This window comes from Vipera ursinii (genome assembly GCF_947247035.1).
Source record: "Vipera ursinii genome assembly, chromosome: 5".
Lineage (NCBI taxonomy): Eukaryota > Metazoa > Chordata > Lepidosauria > Squamata > Viperidae > Vipera > Vipera ursinii.
In genome coordinates, this window is record NC_139518.1 from 11,283,247 (window position 1) to 11,303,694 (window position 20,448).

The 20,448-nt window shown below is 37.2% G+C and overlaps 1 protein-coding gene across 3 annotated transcripts in view; it reads right to left on the reverse strand.

Annotated features, from left to right (window-relative positions):
• PIK3CA (phosphatidylinositol-4,5-bisphosphate 3-kinase catalytic subunit alpha) overlaps positions 1-20,448 on the reverse strand; it is a 41,278-nt gene that overhangs the window by 13,531 nt on the left and 7,299 nt on the right. For 2 of the 3 annotated variants that reach the window (XM_083363643.1, XM_083363644.1), the window contains exons 2-12: positions 13,267-13,534; positions 11,115-11,517; positions 8,704-8,910; positions 6,279-6,529; positions 5,557-5,802; positions 4,974-5,059; positions 3,617-3,722; positions 3,267-3,419; positions 1,803-1,937; positions 904-1,028; positions 159-240 (exon numbers count right to left, since the gene is read on the reverse strand). In XM_083363643.1, the coding sequence (XP_083219769.1) occupies positions 159-240; positions 904-1,028; positions 1,803-1,937; positions 3,267-3,419; positions 3,617-3,722; positions 4,974-5,059; positions 5,557-5,802; positions 6,279-6,529; positions 8,704-8,910; positions 11,115-11,466 (1,743 nt within the window). In that variant the 5' untranslated portion in view covers positions 11,467-11,517; positions 13,267-13,534. Of the gene's footprint in view, positions 1-158; positions 241-903; positions 1,029-1,802; positions 1,938-3,266; positions 3,420-3,616; positions 3,723-4,973; positions 5,060-5,556; positions 5,803-6,278; positions 6,530-8,703; positions 8,911-11,114; positions 11,530-13,266; positions 13,535-20,448 lie in introns of all 3 variants that reach the window. The other variant, XM_083363645.1, reaches the window with a different exon arrangement.

A 20,448-nucleotide genomic window follows, 5' to 3' on the forward strand; every position in this document is an offset into this window, starting at 1 on the left:
TTGGTAGCTAATGGTGCCCAGTAGTCCCAGAGAAGCTTACCATATTATCTCATATTGCATCAGATATAATATTATAGCATCCTACTATAATGAAACATTAAAAGTCCTGCTTAACAAAGAAGTTTTTTAAGGCTTTTGTTCAACAATAGAGTTGTTACCTGGGCTACTTCATCCCTGGAATTCCATTTAACAGACAAAAGAAGTTTGGGTAGGATTTCTGGCATAGATACACAGTAGTGCCTGAAAAAGGAGATGAAGAAAAGTATATTGCGCAAATAATTCTATGTACTACTTCTATATGAAATTCATATGAAACAAGAAATAATATACTAAACTAAGGATAGGTTTTTTTTTAAAAAAAAAAATAAAGTTTGTTTGAAAAAAAAACATTCCTAAATATCAGCAGAATGCCTATGAAAAGAATACCGTGTAAATCTTAAGGCAGGACATGGGCCCATAATCCAGAAAAGATATATAAAATCAGTGTCACCAGCAGAAACTCAAAAGACCTTGGTGGTTTAAAGTAAAACAGATTTAGATCACCTAACACGTTTAATGCTTTAGGAATAATCTCCCAGCTGGAACTGGAAGTGAACCTTGTATATTTAGAGGACTAATATGTTGCTTGAACAAATGCAGATAGCATAAGCTACTTCCTACTACATTTTCTATTCCTACCTATAGTACAGTCTAGGGGAGCTTTACATATTTATTCATTAAGAAAATTGTTATGGCTGTCTTAATTTACTCACAGTGGCTCTGGGCAGCTTACAGAAATAAAACTCCATATTAAAAAAATCAGTAAACTCTACCCAAGTTGGGGCAGCTGGATCATATCTAAGGACCATAGACACAGCTATGCTCTGTAATATCATTTACATAATGAAAAGCTGGTTGTTATACCTGTGGCTCCAAAGGAAGTCTTTTTCTTGTTCAGTTATTTCAGATAAGGGGTCTCTAGTACAGATTGCCCGAAGCTGCTCTTTATCGTTGTCTCTTAACTCATTATCTCTAGCTATTCTGTTACTCTGTTGAAGAAAGGAATACACAGAATCATTCATATAATGAGCACCGTGTTCAATCGTTGTGGCCAAAAGTGCTCAAAAAGACTTATTTTTTAATCTTCTGAACTAGCTGATGGAAAACTGTGCTTGGGAATATTTCTGTCGTGTGTCTTAAAGGTTTGTAATGGTAAAAGTGTTTCTTTCTTCACCACTAAAGAATGCACACAAAGTTCAGGAGATCTCCAAACAGGTTTTGATACTTCCTCAAATGGTTCAAAAATACAACATTATAGACATGGATGATTTAACATTTTTCCCCACTATGATATAATTTGAAGAACTAAAATCTCTGGGGGTTTTCCCCCCATAAATCAATAATCTTTCACATATTTATTTATTTTTTTTTAAATACGAATTTATTTAAAATAAAAGCTATTCAATGACTTAAGATGGAATTTTATCCAAAGGAGGGCAATAATATTAATGAGCCTGTTTGGAGTTTTCAGTCAGGTGCGGACTCGGGTAAACAGTAGTTTAGTTGGTTTCTCCAACAGGTGAATACAGATAGTTATAGTTTTATTGTTAGATCAGGTCACAGCACCGAACTCATACTATTAATACTATATAATTTTGAATTTTGCATTTTGAAGATGTAAAGCAACTGCTATTTTATTTTGGTACCTAAAGAGCAGGTTGATAGCTACATTTCTATACACAAAGGACCTAAAAGTTTGCTGTGGCTCATTGTTCATGTTTTTAGCCCCAAGAAAACTAGGGAAGAAAAAAAAAAGTCCTCACCAGCCCTGCATGGTTATAGTTAAATCCTTGTTCTCGAGAAATAATCCAGTTGGCATGTTCTTCTATTACTGACATGTCAGGAAATTTGACAGGACTGCTAAACCAATCAAATTCCAGTTCCAAACATGGAGTTTCCTAAAGAGAAGACATGTTCTTTTGTTTACAGGCAGAAATAGTGAAAATAGAACACTTAAAAGAACTAAAATGTTTTAAATGCCTTAGATCATAAGTACTGTTTCTTGCACAGTGAAAATGAATCTATCTATTGAAAGTTGGAGCATGAATTTCTCCTCAATATTTTTCATGCCAATTAGTTGTTGTTTTGCCTGTGTGTTACATCGTGTGAATCCTAATTACAACCCAAAATATTTTACAACCTTGTTACTGTAAAAACAGAATGATACACAACTTTTCTGCTCAGAGCCACATTTGGCTTTTGAGTGACAAGAACTGGCAAAAAAGTAAATGAAGCATGGACAAAAATGAAATTTAATTTAAGCAAATTTTAAAATTATTTTAAACTAAATACAATTAATATTATTCTGCAGGTGGTTGACAATTTCTCTCTTCTGTAACTTTAAAAGTGACGGTTCGCCTAACTTGAAGAAGAAATGAGGCCAACCAAATCTTTCAAGGATCTTGAATCTATGATGGGGCATTTTACAGACAATTATTAGGAATTATGATCAAAACCCGATTTAGGACAATAAAGCAAGCTAGAAATTGGCTTAAAATATATTATTATAAACACAATAGTGTGAAATCACAGCAGGTATTTCCTTTCCGATGCATTGAATTCTTCCCAAGAATTTAGAATGCTATTATGTATCGTAGTTTACCTGCAGATCCAAGCTGTGTAGCCTTTTGTAGGTGACAGATGGAATTTTTTTCAATGACATCCAAGGTTTTTTGTTATGATGCCCAGTATTGGGACCACCAGTTATTTATTTGTATCCCACCTTTATTATTTTTATAAATAACTCAAGGTGGTGAAAATATCAAATGCTCTTTTCTCCTCCTATTTTCTCCACAACAACAATTCTCTAAAGTGGGTTGGTCTGAGAGAGAGATTAACTGGCCCAAAGTCACCCACCTGGTTTTCCTAAGGTGGGACTTGAACACATATTCTCCTGCTTTGTAGTGGCTAGCCTGCTGCTTTAACCACTAACTAAACTTCTCTCCAGTTGCACCATAATCTTTCAGCTTTGATTTTAAGATCTTGGTACTTCTTGATCTTCTCCAATTCTTTGTCTTCTACTCTTCTCTCCCCTGGTATTATTATTATTATTATTAATTATTAATTATTAATTATTATTATTATTATTATTATTATTATTATTATTAATTATTATATTTGGTTGCATAGTTAGTCAGATGCTTAGACTGAATTTGACATTTTTATCTATCAATTGAGTCATTATTATTATTATTATTATTATTATTATTATTATTATTATTATTTACCTTATTTGGGTTGGATCCGGTGACTCCAATGGGATTAAGAAGGTCTTCCAACCCATGAGGTACAGGCCACAGATTCAGAGCCATTTTGCCAGAAACAAGAGTGTCTGTGTAATCAAACATGTTAATATTTCCCCACGCCAATGGGCAGTGCTCCTTCAAAAGAGCAAACAATCAATGTTTAGTCTCCTCTATTAGTAAGATATTGCAAACTCAGATTTAAAGGAAATAAACGAGGAAACACAAGTTACAGTACTACTTTTATCAATCAAGACAGTATAAATGTTGAGAATGTTTTTTAAAACATCAGTTCGCCCTACTTCATTTCTAATAGTTGATGAGAAGAATTTTACCTCCTTTGCACCCTTTCTGCCTTTAACAGAGCAGATAGAAAGGCAAAGCCGAGCAGCACGTGGAAGATCAAGAACAGGCATCTCATACTGCAGCCATTCATTCCATCTGAAAGATATATGTTTATGGCCAAATATTTTTCAATGACATGGTAAATAAAAAATGGGCAACAAAGATTTTTAGCGGTTACCAATAACTTTCCGGGTAAAATTCAAACAGCTTACTTATTTATTCTAATGGGCAGGTACAGCACAATCACTGGTCATCTAGAAAGCCCTAAAGAGGCATAGGAGCTGATTTCAGCAAGAGCTAATCCTGTTATTAAAAACCTAAGGCAAATTTTAATTCCTGCAAATTTGCAGGAAAGGCTATTCTGAACGTTCGTTCCATTTTGAATGCAGCTCTGCTAATGCTAGCCAGCATGTCCTATGCCATCATAAAAACTGAGTGTGGTACGCACTGAACACTTTCCCCCTTATTTATGTCAATTAGAGAGAGCAAAGGAGAAAGATTTCAGATTTAGAGTTGGCTATACTGCACCTGCACAAAGCATAATGTAGGGATTACATAATCCCAGGAAGAAGCATTCTAACACCTGTTCAAAGAAATTAACTACATGAAAAGAAACTGTCTGGATAATGGTCACGGGCAGTACAATTTAATCCTTAGCTTCTGATGGCAATTGGGACCAGAATTTCTATTGCTAACTGATGCAACGTCATAAGACAAATTCATTCTTGTTTATGAGCAAGGGCATAAATTACCTACGCATACTCGTAACAAAGAAAATTTGAAGCTAATCATCTGGATTTGCTTGTATAAAAAAATATCAAACTAAGCACAAACGTTAGTTGACACAGGACTCTTCATTATGTGAAAAAGTAGCATACCACAGGATGCCATGTATCCTTCTACACTTGGATACAAGTAAACACATCCTACAATTTCATCTTCATGATGTGCTCTGTTATTATAAAAGGTTAGCTTGCTTTTCTTCATTTCATTTATATCAGGGGTGTCAAACTCAATTTCATTGAGGGCCGCATCAGCATTGCGGTTGCCCTCAGGGGGCCGGGTGGGTATGGCCTGGGTGGGCGTGGCTAGAGTGCGTATGGCCTACTTGGGTGGGCATGGCCAGCTTTACATCGTTCGCATCAAGGGTGCCTATGGGGGCCTGGGCAGGAGTGGGACAGATCTGGGGGTCTCTGGCAGAAGGAGGGTCTCTGGGCCAGGGCCAAGGCAGTGGGGGCCGTTCCCTCACTGTTTCCAGGATGGCTTCGCGGGCCGCATGAAACCACTTCACGGGCCAGATCTGGCCCCCGGGCCTTGTGTTTGACATGTCTGATTTATATCATTTACCTCGGATTGGAGCAAGGTACTCTTTGAGTATTCACGTTATCACATAAAGGCTCTCCTCCATGATAGATACCAGTTCGGACATAAATCTGAAAAAAGTATACACTGGTTCAAAAAAAGCAAAATCAATCACAGAAAATCAATCAATTGGCTGATATTTTTTTATGTTTATTTGTATCCTGCTTGTAATATTTTTATAAATAACTCAAAGCGATTAAGGGCAACTCTTAATTAAATAGAATTAGCAAATACAGGCCAATAAAAAGTTATTTTCTGTTTTAACACAAGAATTTACCAAAATTACTTTTATTTTATATTTCTGATATAGTTCAAAATTTGAGTATGCAAAGGAAAAACAAGTTTGCAACAAAGTATATTTTACAATGATCCAAATGGTGAACTACAATACATAAATTTCAGTAAGAGGTACCTGTGCCAACCTCATCAGAACATTTACTAATCAACTTCCATTTTTTATTGGATTGTTTTTATTAGATATGCCACAGAGTTCAGAATCAGGTATATTCTGATGTTGCTAATCGTGAACACAACTATCACACTTGCACATCCAGAGTTCCTCTCCTACCTTGTCAATGTCCCGAATATTTACATTTACATAAGTAGCACAGAGAATCTTAATTCTGAGATGACTCTTAATAGCCCAGAGAGATTTGGCAGAAGCTTCCCCATTCATGTAAGGAGTAGCTGTAGAAATACGTCTAGAATAAGATGGCATCGCAAACGTATCCAATGGCAGTTGGGCATAGAGACTCTCTTTAGTCATCAGCATCAAATTGGGCATTCGACCAAGCATGATACAGCTCCGAATATACTGAAATAGGTAAGTAGAATAAAACAAAACCACAATGACTGTCCTGGACATACCACTTCTGAATCATGTTTAATTAGCTAAGAAGTTCACAATGTCAGCACGGTTAAGATTTTGCTATTTAAGGCCAAAAAGGCAACACAACATCAGAATCGAATGCAGGTAACATGCAAGACTCAGGCTAAGGTTAAATAAAGTGTTACCATTTTATTTCAAATGGTTGACCTGGAGTCAAGAAGACTGATTTCCACTATATAACAATACATTATATGAAGTAAGTGGAATATTCAAAACTGAAATTTCTCAGTAAGCCCACTAAATAATATACACGTAAAAATAGCTTCAGAGCATCATATTTTACACTATGCTATATCAATTGCATTTTTCTTATTTACACAGATCTGTTTCCCCCGTAATTCCCCAACTCCAGCTTGGATGAATGACATTAATTCTGGAAAAAACACTCGATACACACTTACCTTATACTGACTCAGTGGGTGCTTTTCTAACAAATACTCATCACAGCCACAGACTTTTAAAATATATTTCCCCTGGTACTCTAACACGCAGAGTTTTAGCTGTTCTGATGATAGCAACATACTGCGTGTTTTTTTCCTGATTGCTTCAGCAATTACTTGTTCTGGCACATAATCATGATTGATTTTTAAGGTGTACTTCTGTTTGTCATTATTGGGGGAGACTATAACCCAAATCACTACTATTATTTGACCTGAAAAAGAAGAAAGTCGGTTCAGGTTGCAATAAGCATCACACCACGCAACAGCAGACAGAAGGGGAAAGCTCTGGCCCCTTTATGTTACCCTATTTCAGTGATGGCGAACCTTTTAGAGACCAAGTGCCCAAACTGCAACCCAAAACCCACTTATGTTTCGTTGAGTGCCAGGTGGGCGTGGCCCACTGTGTGGTTGTGGCCCATTGGGTGGCCGTGGCTGCAATGGTAATGGCAGACTGGGTGGGACTAAAAAGTTCAATAAATCAATTCCAACTTTGTGAGATCTTTTTTTCCCCCATGAGAAGTTTAAATTGATTGATTGAACCTTTTTTTTTGCACACAGTGGCAGAGGCCTAAAGCAAAAAGGTTTTATAAAACCCAGGTGAAGGCCAAAGACTGAGGCGACGGTGCCCATGCCCATAGAGAGGGCTCTGCGTGCCACCTGTGCCATAGGCTTGCCACCACAGCCCTATTTCAACATATCTTGAAATTAAAAAAAAATAAAAAAAAAATAAACAGACCCAAATCACTAAATAAAGGTAAAGGTTGCCCTGCACATGCATGCTAGTCGTTTCTGACTCTAGGGGCCGGTGCTCATCTCCGTTTCAAAGCCGAAGAGCCAGCGTTTGTCCGAGGGCGTCTCTGTGGTCACGTGGCCGGCATGACTAGACGCCAAAGGCGCACGGAACGCTGTTACCTTCCCACCGTAGTGGTCCCTAGTTTTCTACTTGCATTTTTTACGTGCTTTCGAACTGCTAGGTTGGCAGAAGCTGGGATGAGTAACAGGTGCTCACTCTGTTACGCGGCACTCGAGATTTGACCCGCCAAACTGCCGACCTTCTGATCGACAAGCTCAGCGTCCTAACCCACTGAGCCACCGCGTCCCCTAGAAATCACTAAATACTATGCATCTTTTTTTTTGTCATTAGAAAGGTAACAATTATGTTTTAGAAAGGTGAGTAAAGCACAGGATTATAAATTGGCACACTGATATTGCAGGGTGAAAGGCAGAAGTCAGTGAACGTGCTTGGATAGCTTCCAGCTGTACCAGCAGTAAGCAGGCCAGAGAGAGGATCCCAGGACCCAGAGATGCTGCATCTTTTCTGGTTCTGGAACAAACTGAAGGCAGCATAGGGAGGAGGAAAGAGGGAAAGTGCTGTTGCTGAACAGAAAGATTCAGTTTGGGACTGGGAACAGTTGGTGGAAAGAGGAACTGATTGTATCAAGTCAGGTTTCTCCTTTTTTAAAATTGTATTAGCAACAATGCCTTGGTAAGGCCACACCTGGAATACTGCATCCAGTTTTGGTCACCACGATGTAAAAAAGATGTTGAGACTCTAGAAAGAGTACAAAGAAGAGCAACAAAGATGATTGGGGGACTGGAGGCTAAAACATATAAGGAACGGCTGCTGGAATTGGGTATGTCTAGTTTAATGAAGAGAAAAACTAGGGGTGACATGATAGCAGTGTCCCAATATCTCAGGGGCTGCCCCAAAGAAGAGGAAGTCAAGCTATTCTCCAAAGCGCCCAAAGGCAGGACAAGAAGCAACGGATGGAAACTAGTCAAGGAGAGAAGCAACCTAGAACTAAGGAGAAACTTCCTGACAGTTAGAACAATTAATCAGTGGAACAACCTGCCTCCAGAAGTGGTGAATGCTCCAACGCTGTAAGTTTTTAAGAAGAGACTGGACAGCCATCTGTCTGAAATGGTATAGGGTTTCCTGCCTGAGCAGGGGGTTGGACTAGATGACCTCCAAGGTCCCTTCCAACTTATTGTTATGTTATGTTATGTTATGTTATATCTAAACACCAAAACTGGAGGAGGTGGGAGGGGCGAGAAAGGCAAAAGCAAAATATATCTACAATCTTGCTACAAGATGTGAATTCCATTTAGGAAAGAAAAGCTGAATTCACTGGTGGCTTACTATGCAATAAATAACAAAAAAACTTTCCTAAAACTTTGTCATTGCTATTTATGTAGAAAAGAAATGGTTACACCAAAAAAATTGTACTGAATAGATTAGTTTAAAAACTGTGTACACGAAATCAAATAAAATCTTTTAATATGGTCACAGTTAAAAGTTTGCTTTAAAGTGTACAGTATAAATTGATAAAAGTATCATCCCATTTCCCTGAATGCCAAAACAATTAACTAAGGCAATTGTCTTTACCTTTATCAAGTTTATTGTATATATGCTTTGGTAGGTCAGATGATTCTATGTTTGGGGGACAGACATACAAGGCTCTGCTATGGGGTGCATTAGCATCTCGTAGTTCTACCGCTTCTTTACAAACGTTAAGAATGTTTCGTCTGAAATCCTGAACTTCTGGATCCTTCACCAAGTCAAACTCACAAACGGGCATGCCAATAGCAAAACCTAAAAAGAAAAACACGCTCCTTTGATACTGTGCCAGAGTGCAAGACTCCACCATCTCATCCCAAAACCTGCTAGTGATCTGCCAAAGCTCAGCTCTGGGCTTGAATATCAAGCACGTTGCAACTATCCACCAGGTGGTGACCCAAGAGCTGTGGGTGGTTCTTCACTACAAGCTAGATGTAAAATGTGTCCCCTCGTCACGCTAATCCAGTTTTAAGCAAGATGTGTCAAACAAACAACAGAAACCCGGCTGAAACAAAATATTAAACTGAAAACATGCAGTAAGAGTTGGAGTCACCCATCTTGTTAAAAGCCTTCAACATGGGATGGCTCCAGGACTGCGGTGATGGCAGGTTCATTTAGTGAAAAGTGGTATGATTTGTTCTATTTTGGGGATAAAGAAATAGTGATGGCACCACTCCAATATGATACATTTGATGTTCTTTTAGTGTCTACGGAAATTTTCAGACATCCAGGTCATGGTTGTCCCAAAGGTGCATTTTCAAAAGGCAACTGGACTTTCTTGGTTTTTTTTTCCTTTGAAGACATTTTGCCTCTCATCCAAGAAGCTTCTTCAGTTGTTTTTCTAGTGATTTTATCTTTTCCCTTATCAGCAAATTTTCCTCTAACATAGGAACTTGGAACTGGCAGAGAACTGACATCCTGTCTCTAATTCACTCAGAGGATCTAATAATATATGGAACCCTGCTACTATGTGGACAGAAAACCTGGGTAAATTCTTTCTGTTTGGAGACACAGAATATCATGGTTATTTACTGAATTATGCAGATAGTCCTCAACTTACAACTGTCACTTAACGACTGTTCAAAGTTATAACAGTCATGGAAAAAGATGCTCATAAAACATCACATCCCTATCACATGACCACTTGTTGGATGCTTCACAAGCAGCTTGCTTTTATGACTGGCTGCAGTGTCTAGAAATCACATGATCACAATTTGAGCTTTTTCTTCCAGTAAGCAGCAAAATGCCCATTTGGGAGAATGGGTTCTCTTAGTGATCACGTGATTTGCTTAATGAACATGTAATTCAGACCTATGGCCATGTGATTCATTTAATTTCCACTGTAAATATGGTCAAAATATTGGGTCTAGGCATGTGGGCACCCTGACTTATAACTGCAATGACTTACAACCAAAATTCTGGCCCCAAATCTAGTCCTAAGTTGAGGATTGCCTGTAATCTTCTTTGTCACAAGAGGCACCAACTTCCCCTCCCCCGTCTTTTCCTTTCCAGTTAAACCTCTATTTATCTTAATAAAATGGAAGAAATTACCATTTCACTGAGTTGTTCTAAAGGTGGCTCATATGAAAGGATAAAAGCAAGGAATGATGAATGACAAATTAAGTTTTGATTGTATGTTAAAAGACTGTTTCATTACTGGCAGACTAAAATAATCTTTTTGAGCTATTGAGCTCATCAGTTTTGGAAGTGTGGACTCAAGACATATAATTACAGCAACTGAGGTAAGCTAATTGCATATTCACAAAATGACTATCAGCCTGGTTGATCACAAAAATCCCATTTGTTTGTTCCATAACCTGTACAATATTTCTTTATTATTTAAACATATTTTTCTACTTTGAGGGCCAGTAAACACACTTCTAAACAAAACACTGGATTTAAATCACTCAACTTTTAAAATTTCTTATATGGATATTTATTATATTTTAAAACTAGTCCAAAAACTGTACTTTCTGGGCAGATTACAAAATTATTTAAGATACTAAAAAGAGCAAAAACATAAACAATAAAAGCGCCCACCACTTAGGACTACAAATACCTCAAATAAATGCACAGAGAGCTCTATATGAAAGGAAATCTTCCTTTATATATTCTTGCTCCAAGCAATTTAATGATTAGCATCACCTTAGATTGTGCCAGAAGACTGACAGTCAACACAGTTGATGAAGCATTAGAACATGTACTAAATTATTATTTTGTATACAGGATATTGCAGAAATGTATCTCCTTACACAATTAAAATCAGGTGAAAGGTCATTCACATTTCCAGAAAACTAACAGTGCCTATCTTATGAATCATCCATCTCTCCCTGAGGTTGAAGGGAAGTGAGACACCTTCCTTTACAAATACTTTAAATTGCATGCAGTAAATCACATATATAATTGCAGTAAGCAATAAATCATATATAGCTGCAACCAATTAAGACAGCAAGCCTCACCAATTTCTCGATTCAGAATTTTCTCTTCTCTGTTGCCCACCGGTTCTATAACTTTTAAAAAAGGTTGGAAGAGCCGCAGATCACACAATCGCCGGGTTTCATCAAAGAATTCTTCTCTTTCCGCTTCTTGAGTAACACTTACAAAAATGTAAGACGATTCGTCTTGAAGGAGCTGATAGAGAGGGTACTTTCTAGCTTCTTTAAAGAGTTCGTGTTTGATATTTAACAAGGTGGCCTCACGGAGGCATTCTAAAGTCACTATCATACCATTAGGTAGAAGACATTCTACTAGTATTTTTGGTGGCATTAGGTGCATACCCCATAATTCACCGGATGATGGTCGTGGAGGCATTTTGTCAGGCCTCTTCTTTGACTATTATCAAAAAACTATGATTGTAGACTCCTGTAAGAAAGACTAAGTAAAGTTAAATAGGTTTATGTGAGTTTCACAATCACATTTTATCTCATATCACACCTTTCGAATTATGCATTAAAACAATGAATGCAAGATTTGTTGACAATTTTCCTTCCAGTCTTCATAATTAGATTAATTGTACCACCACGGCTCATCAGAAAATTAATAAAACTGCAAACCACATTTGACCAGGAGAATGTTTGCAGTGACCAAAGTATTTCGCCATGCCAACAGGGACCTAAAAACCTACCCAATGGAAAATAGGAAACAGAAATGGCAGCAATCAAAGATTGACAAATTTGCCAGATAGAGTTTAACAGAACAGAAAGGTAGAGTGTCAGGTATGCATTTATTTATTAAATTTATCTCCTCCCCCACAGTTCAGCTGATACTGAGTGACTTACATCTAGATAAAATTCAATGAATTAAAATTTCAAAAAATGAAACAAGCTAAAAAACCCCACAAGGGTTTGGAAGGGAGAGGTGGACCCCATGCCAGTTAGCATAGCCAGGTTTTAAGGCTTTTCCTGAAGGCTGAAAGAGGTATACAGATATTCCATCAGAAGTTAAAAGCCACACAGTTCTGGCCATAAACATATTGGAACAAAACTTAAGAGTCCAGCCAGTTTACTATGATATATATTTGGTTGTAGTGGATAAGATTTTCCCCTCCCTATCCATTACCTCCTCCAATGATAGCCTAATCAGCAACCTGAATTATTGGATAGAAATGTAGTGTTTCAGTTTCTAATTCTTTTGTTATAATTATAAGAACATTCATATTTGAATAAAGTAAACCCCTTTACTCAAAAAACAAAAACCCACACATTCCAAATGTAAGAGTAAATACAGTTCTTAGTAGGTCCTCTGAATTATATTTTAATAAAGTAACAAGGAAACTGCTAGATTTGCATGTAGTAAAGCACATGTTCTTAAACTCATAGTTTTTTGCTCTATGAGAGAACTTGGTTTGTGCTATACACACATGGAAGAGTTCTCACACATATAGTGCACATGCCTATCCACTTAACAGCCCCTCCATTCATGGAATTTTTAAGTTTAAGTCTCTCAAGATAAACTTTGATCACTCTAGCACATTTTGGAGAGCAGGTCTCAAGATAATTCAGGTTTGAGATTTCCTGCACTAACTAATAAAAGTACAAGTGGATCTTTTTTAAAAATGCAAAGGATTAAAATATTTTGAATTCAACACAGGCAAAATTGGACTGTGCCCAATTCGTATCTCCCAATTGAAAAATGATGTTTACCCCAATAAAGTCAAATACAAACTTCAGCTATACTCTTCTTGTTAGTCAGGGTATCAACTCAGGGTACCACCGGTCAAGGATTGCCGACGGGCGATCCCCAGGGGGAGGGCGTTCTCTGTGGGTGCGCCTGCCCTATGGAATCAACTGCCAACGGAACTCTGGACTGCCCCTGACCTTCGTTCATTTCGCCGGGACCTAAAAACCTGGCTCTTTGAGCTATCTGGTCTGGACTGAGGGGTTTAATGTTTTTAAATTGTGACTTTAATTTTTGCGGCTAGACTTAATTTAATTTTAATTTTATATTGTATTGTTTTTAAATTTTGCCTTGTAAACTGCCCTGAGTCCTTTGGGAGTAGGGCGGTATATAAACCGAATTAATAAATAAATAAATAATAAATAAACTCTTAGACCAGTGGGCTTGAAGAGAAATGACAAGACAAATAAACAAGCAAATAAAATAAAAACGTACCTGTAAGTCTTATTATTTTGGAACAGGGAGATACCATACAGCTCCCTACTTCACATGATGGTCACATTATTGGGAAGTTCTCTGTTATCCACATGTTGCAATTTAGGAATGGATTTTTTCTATCATCCAGAAACATTCTACAATCTTTATATGAACTTCTTCTCAACTCTTGGACATCATACTGTTTGAATTTTTACTGAAAACACTAAAGTTATAATCAAATTCAACATAGCTATTGAAGGGTAAATGTGCAAATCATATGACTACCCTAGGAAAAAAAGAGAGGGGGGGGAGAGAAAAGAATTATTTCAACAAGTTATATCATGGAAAGCTACACAGACTCAAATAGTAATAGTAATAGCACTTAGAGTTCTATAATGCTTCACAGTGCTTTATGAGGTGATTTACAGTGTCAGCATATCGTCCTCAACAATCTAGGTCCTCATTTTACTGACCTCAGAAGGATGGAAGGCTGAGTCAACTTTGAGCTGGTCAGGTTCGAACTGCTGGCAGTAAACTGAATTAGCCTGCAATACTGCATTCAAATATATACTATAGAATGGGGAAAGGATTTTAGGGACAAAGATTATATAATTTTTTCCCCTTGTAATCTTAGATTCTGCTTTATGCCTAACTGCATTAACAATTAATATTTGTTCCAATTTATTAGTTATTGATTAAAGCTGATATCCTAAATATACAGTGTCCTCTTTGAGTTGGCCAGCCTTAAGAATCCAATCAATATATGTCTATATACATTTACAAGATACTTAATAACTTATCACTTCTATTTTCTGAAGTTCCTTAAAAAAACAAACTTCAGAGACTGAGCTGACTTTCATCTTTCTTTCATATCTCCCTAAAATTTGTAATCCCTTCCTTACTGTCTCTTCTGTAATGACACACAAGACTAATTTGATATGTAAGAATTTATATTTTTATATTAAATTACTTAATGAAATATCACCATGTTACAAAATACAAACTATGCACATGCAAAACAACATATTACTTTTTTGATTATGCAACATTATGTGAAGCTCAGAAAAGGATTCCAAAATTAGACTATAATGAAAAATATATTGATAACCCACATCAGTAGAGACAGCAACACAGAACATGCAACATACAGGACAGATATCATAGGTGGAATCGTAATTAGCCTGTTCCAGGATGCGCTGAAAATACCAGATCTTTTTCTATGTAAGAACATCCCTTCCACTGTCTGGTCTTATTGTGGAAGTGGGGAGTAATTCCTGAGAGGGATGAGTGAAAAATACTGGGAGTTTATATAATTCCAACAGGATCATCCAAGATGTTAAGATCACCATAGCTGTTCAGATAAAGCAAGCAGGAGGCTATACAAAAAGTTGGCGGTGGAAAATCATTTTAGTGAGAATGGCAAAGGAACTGTTTTATCCTATGTGGGAGAAGGTAATGGTACAGGTAATCCTTGTTTAGTATCTTGCCTTGTTTAAGGGCTGTTTGTAATTGCAATGGTGATGAAAAAAATAACTTTATAACTAATCACATCTACAATTTTCGCAGGTCTGTCAAGCAAAGGAAAGCTGAGTAAGATCATAAATACAGTCATAGTTTCACTCAGCAACTGCTTCACTTATTGAGCAAATTCCTGTTCCTAATTGTGATTGCTAAACAAGGATTATCTGTAATCCATTCCTGTATTTTATCAAGAAAATTGTATGGACCAACAATATAAAGTGATTGAAGATATAGAGGACAATGAACTCCACAGATTGGAGAGCATTCAACATACTACTGAGGAAGAGCAGAGGCTCTTTCAGAGTTGTTAGTTTAAAGCCTTTAGGGCCTCTGGCTGCTGATGTTGCAATGCAGGGAATAAAGTTTCAAAGCTACAAAAACAGATTTATAATGGAAACACTGAAAGTATGAACATAGGAGAGTTTAACATAATGAAAAATGAAATGAACCGGCCACATTCTGACAGCTATTGGTAAATTGCAAAGGACTGGAATTGGACACTTTCAGTCAGAAAATGCCAGAAAGAACTATTTACAGGTATTACTTAGAACACACACAAACACACACACACAAGAGGAGGAGGAACAGGACTGCTTTTATAGTCAGGAAAGATAAAGCAAGACAGTACTTGGATACCATGCAGTCAATGAGTGAATAATATCAGTTGACCTCTTGGAAAACCCATTAATATGGTGATTATCCAAATTTATGGTCCAATCAGAAGAAAAAAACACAAGTTGACGATTTTCAAGTTCAATCATGTCCAACCAAACACTCAAGCAGGTTGTGCTGCTTGTGGACGAAGATCGGGATGCCAACGCTGAAAATGTTAAGAGGAAAACATAGTTGGATTGCATGGCTTTGGAAATGAAGCAGGGGGATGACTTAATTTCTGCCAGTCCAATTATTTCTTCATTGCTAATACTTCCAGTCTTCCCCGTGTACCATCATGAGAAGAATATAAAGAAATCAAATTTGCTATACTATACAGTGGAATAGAAAAGCAGAGTTTTTATAGCAAAGAGGTTACCAGGATTTATTTGGCAGTGGAACAGTTCATGTGCAAGTTCCAAGACAAACTAAAGTGGAAGAAGAAAACCAACCAGTTTTCACTGACAGGCAACCAGAGAACTGTGGAATGAAATAAAGTAAGTTGTTAGGGATGAACATGAAAAAACGATACAGAAACACAAAAACGCAAAATAAATCTCAGCTCAAAGGCCAGAAATTGTTAAGAAGAGAAGCAAAGGTCAAGAAGTATGATGACCTCTGAAAGGAACTTTAAAAACTTCATAGAGCTATTAGAAGAGATAAGTAGCAGCATTACAATGACATTTATAAAGACATAGAAGAGTGAAACAGACTGAAAAAAGACAAAAGTCTTCCAAAGGATCCCCAAACACTGAAGGAGGTTCTAACTTTGAATTAATAAGCTAAAGGATGTTGTGTGTGTGTGTGTGTGTGTGTGTGTGTGCGCACACACGCATGCATACTTTCAAGTCAGTATTGAATCCTGATGACTGCCTGGACAAGTCTCTGCTTTTTTCATGTGGAAGGCAGGACTAGAATTCATGGTCTCCCGGTGTCTAGCCTAATGCTTTAACCACTACACCAAACTGGCTCTCTTGATGGATGCTAATGGACAGATTCTAACCGATTCTAAGAAGATCAAAGATGGAGAGATAATAAATTCTATACAGTAGAAATGTTAACATCCAAAATAGTTGAAAAGATATTTTCCATTTATAAGGACCTCTAGTACTAGAATATGAAATTAAGAGTACCATTCTAATCATTACAAGTTGGAAGAATACAGGAATTTATGGAATGTCTACAGAAATTGACAAGCAATAGATCAGAAGAGATTAGTTTATATATCAGTATCAAAGAAAGGAGACTTCACAAAGCGTGCAAACCATGGTACAATATTGTTAATTTTGCATACCAGGAAAGTAATGTTTAGGATCATCCATTGCAGACTACAGCCCTATACGGAAACTAAGATTGTACATCACCCAGAGCTCCTCTCTGAGGGAGATGGGTGGTTAAGAATTATGAAATATAAGCAAACAAATAAATAAAATGCCAGGTGTTCAAACTGGCTGAGGAGCAAGCAGTGTCACCAATGATGCCAACAGAGAAACCGAGAAAGCCAAAGGGTAAAAGTTAGGATATGCTTTATTGATTACAAAAAGGCCCTTGATTATGTCGACAATGTCAAATTGTGGAATGAGTTTAGGAAAATTGTAACCCCAGGCAACACTGTCATCAGATGCTAATGAAACAATCCAGATGCCCCTCTGGAAACCAAGCAGGTGTATCAGATCCCTAGGATGAGCAGATCAGTTGGATCTGTACTTCTGAAAGGGGGGGGGGGGAGACAGACTCCACAGCAATGGAAAAATGGTCTGACTATAACAAAAGACAGATCTTAATGTCTCCTATTCTCAGATTATGTCCCACATCTGTTCCGGTTGTCAAGTTCCAATACCAAAGAGAAGGGACAAAGTTTCTTCCTTTACTTGGAAACTGTCCACTTCCCCCACCACTCCTGTCCAATCCAGCTCTATCAATAAAGGCAAATTGTACTTAGTCTTATGGTCTTCATCCAACAGCCCAAGCTGACCTTTTCAGGTAGCATCAAATCATAGCTGATGTTCTAAATAGCCAATGGCCATCTGTCCTCTTCTCTAACAGACTGCAAGGGAGAAATTATGGTGGCCACATCAACTGACATGCACCGTCAGGACAGCTACAAGTCTTGGGCTAATATTCTATAATGTTGCTCACCCCAGTCCTATTCCTATTGCTCAAACTGCTCCAAGCCAGCATCCCCCTCCCCCCAAACTAGCACTAGCACTCTCCATACATCAATTCAGACAAGCTACTTGGTAAATAAATCTGCAAAAACCCTCACCGGCTTCACCCACCATATTTTCCACCTCTGAGGGAGAAAGGCTTGTCACCAACATTGCTGCAGGAGCTACAGACACTTCAGTTTCAATGAGCATCCAAAATCCTGGCTCCTACCTAGCAACAGGCTGCCAGTCCAGCTCCAACTTGATATATATTTGCTACCTCTTTATTACTGCTGCTGCTACTCAGGAACTTGTTCATACAACCTCAACATTCCCAATCATCTCTATTCAACCTTCATTCCTAATAACTTTATACCTTCCTTTTTTCCTAAAAACAATGTTATGCTATATTATGATGCTGTAATGCAACATAATTCCTTACAAAAATTTATAAAAAGGAAGGTTCCACACTGTATTTCTATCTAGAGCCCCCTCTACCACTGCAAGAAGGTATCTCAAGCAGTGATCCCCAACTTTTTTGAGCTAGGGTCATGTCTGATATTTTGAGAAAATGGCAGCCTTGATGATATGATAAGGAACCAAACAATATTGACAAAAACTGGTGAAGTTGATCCCTGCTACTACTTTTAGTCTTTGCTCCTGCCCCCTCAAAAACCCTTTCACCATCAATTTTTCAAAATGTTTCAAGCATGGAATTTCAAGCAGTACAAAGCTGCCATTTTTCAGTGTAAAATGGGCCTCTTGAGGTATTTCAAAGCTTATTATGATTGCTTTGCAAGTACAAAAGACTTCCAAAGTGCAGAAACAGCAGTTCTGCATAGGACATTTCACAAAATTTCAGATTAGAGAACTTTGAAAAATAAACCATTTTGAACAACACTACCATTTTTAGTCTCAAATTATCTTTATCTTCCCTAGCTGCGATCATTTATTTTTATTTCTAAGAATGCCCATGTAGCTTATTAAAATCCAGATTTTTTAAATGTATTTTTCTTACTGGAAAAGCCTACGGTAGTTTGTTGGGGGGAAAAAACTTAGTAAGTCAACAATTTTTTAAAAAATTAAAAAGAAAATTCAATTGGTGATTGTTCAGATATAATATCATCACTCTTATCTGCCCTTTAGGTTTCCAGGTGACTATACATCTGTATTTGATATGTAATATAATGTAAATCTACCATGGAAAACATGCTGAGTAAACATGGACTTACTCAATTCCATTTTACTACAATATGTGAAATAAATTGTTTTGCTTCATACTTACTGAAATATGTTTACAGGCATTATCATTTCTTGAACACAGTACATTTTTAGAAATAATGTTGTGATTTAGTTGTAGAATTGTCGGTATTTTAACATGCAGTTCTTTTTATAGTTTGGAACACCCAGATTCTAATAGTGCCACTGTTACTATGCAACAGATTATTAGCAAAGCCAAAAAGTGAACAGACTAGCAATCCTGCCAGTTCTTGTATTGTGTTTTGGACTATGGTGCCCAACAAAAAAAATGAAAACATTTCGTTCTTTGGGCTTTGGGATCTTTAGGCAGAAACTTTGGCATATGAAGCAGCTATTTCATATAGGCAAGCATTTTTACTGCTGTGAAAGTGACTTGATATCTCACTTCTGAATAATGATCAATTAAGTCAATCAACTGATTTTTTCTATTTATGTCTAGATCAGATGTAAATTTGTAATTATACTGAAAGATAATTGTCAATGTACAATATTAATACATTACAGGTAACCCCCAACTTATGATCAGTCGCTTAGCAACTGTTTGAAGTTATGATGGACCTCCTTGGAGCTATTTATGACCTGGATTCAAAGTTCTCGTGGTTATGTGATTGTATTTTGGGCAATTGGTCAAGGGCCCACATCTATGGCTGTTTGCAACGTCCCGTGGTCAGTCCAATTTACAATGTTTTCTGCCGGAAACCAGCATTTACTTCCATTATCCACAAAAAAATACCCATTGCAGATAACAGATTTGCTTAACAACTGGCACATTTGCTTGATGGCCACAGTGTTTACTTAACAACTGTGGTGAATTATGTCTACTTTGGAACCAGTTAACTGTTGGTAACAATATTAAACACTGAAACAAAAGGTTTCTGTTAGTATGCCTAGAGATAAAACAAACATGTAAGAAGAATTTACTTCCAAGTACTGACTCAACTAATTCTGCCAACAGATGGATAAACCTGCTGGATTAGACCAAGCATCAATCCTTATAATGGCCAATTAGATACCTATAATAAACCCACCAAAGAATCAAGACAATAATTGCCCTAATTGTCTCCTCATTTGCAAGGAATATGCACAAGCTTAGTTTTTGTAAATCACAAATCAAAAAAATCTTTGAAATACACAAAAATACATATTTTTTAAAAAAATTAAAACAGCACTCATAAAGTTAGGCTCAAAATTCAGAAGGTTCTTGATAGATTTGAACACTGGGCCCTATCCAAGTAAATGCAATTCAGAATTTGTTTAGGCAAAACAAAAACAAATGCATAGGTGTAGAATAAGTGGTACCTGGTTCAATAGCAGTAACTGTGAGAGAGATCTAGGAATCCTAGTGAACAATTGCTTAAGGATGAGTCAACAGTGTGCTGCAGCTACCAAAAAAGCCAATGCAATCCTAGGTTGTATCAAATGAGGGACAGTATCAAGCTCATGCAAAGTGTTCATACCTCTTTATAATGCACTAGTAGGACCACACTTGGAATACTGGTCACTATGACAAACAAATATATTGAGCCTCTGGAAAGAGTGCAAAGAAAAGCAACATAGATGATTAGAAGACTGGAGGCTAAAATGTTATGACGAACACTAGTCTAATAAAGAGAAGGACTAA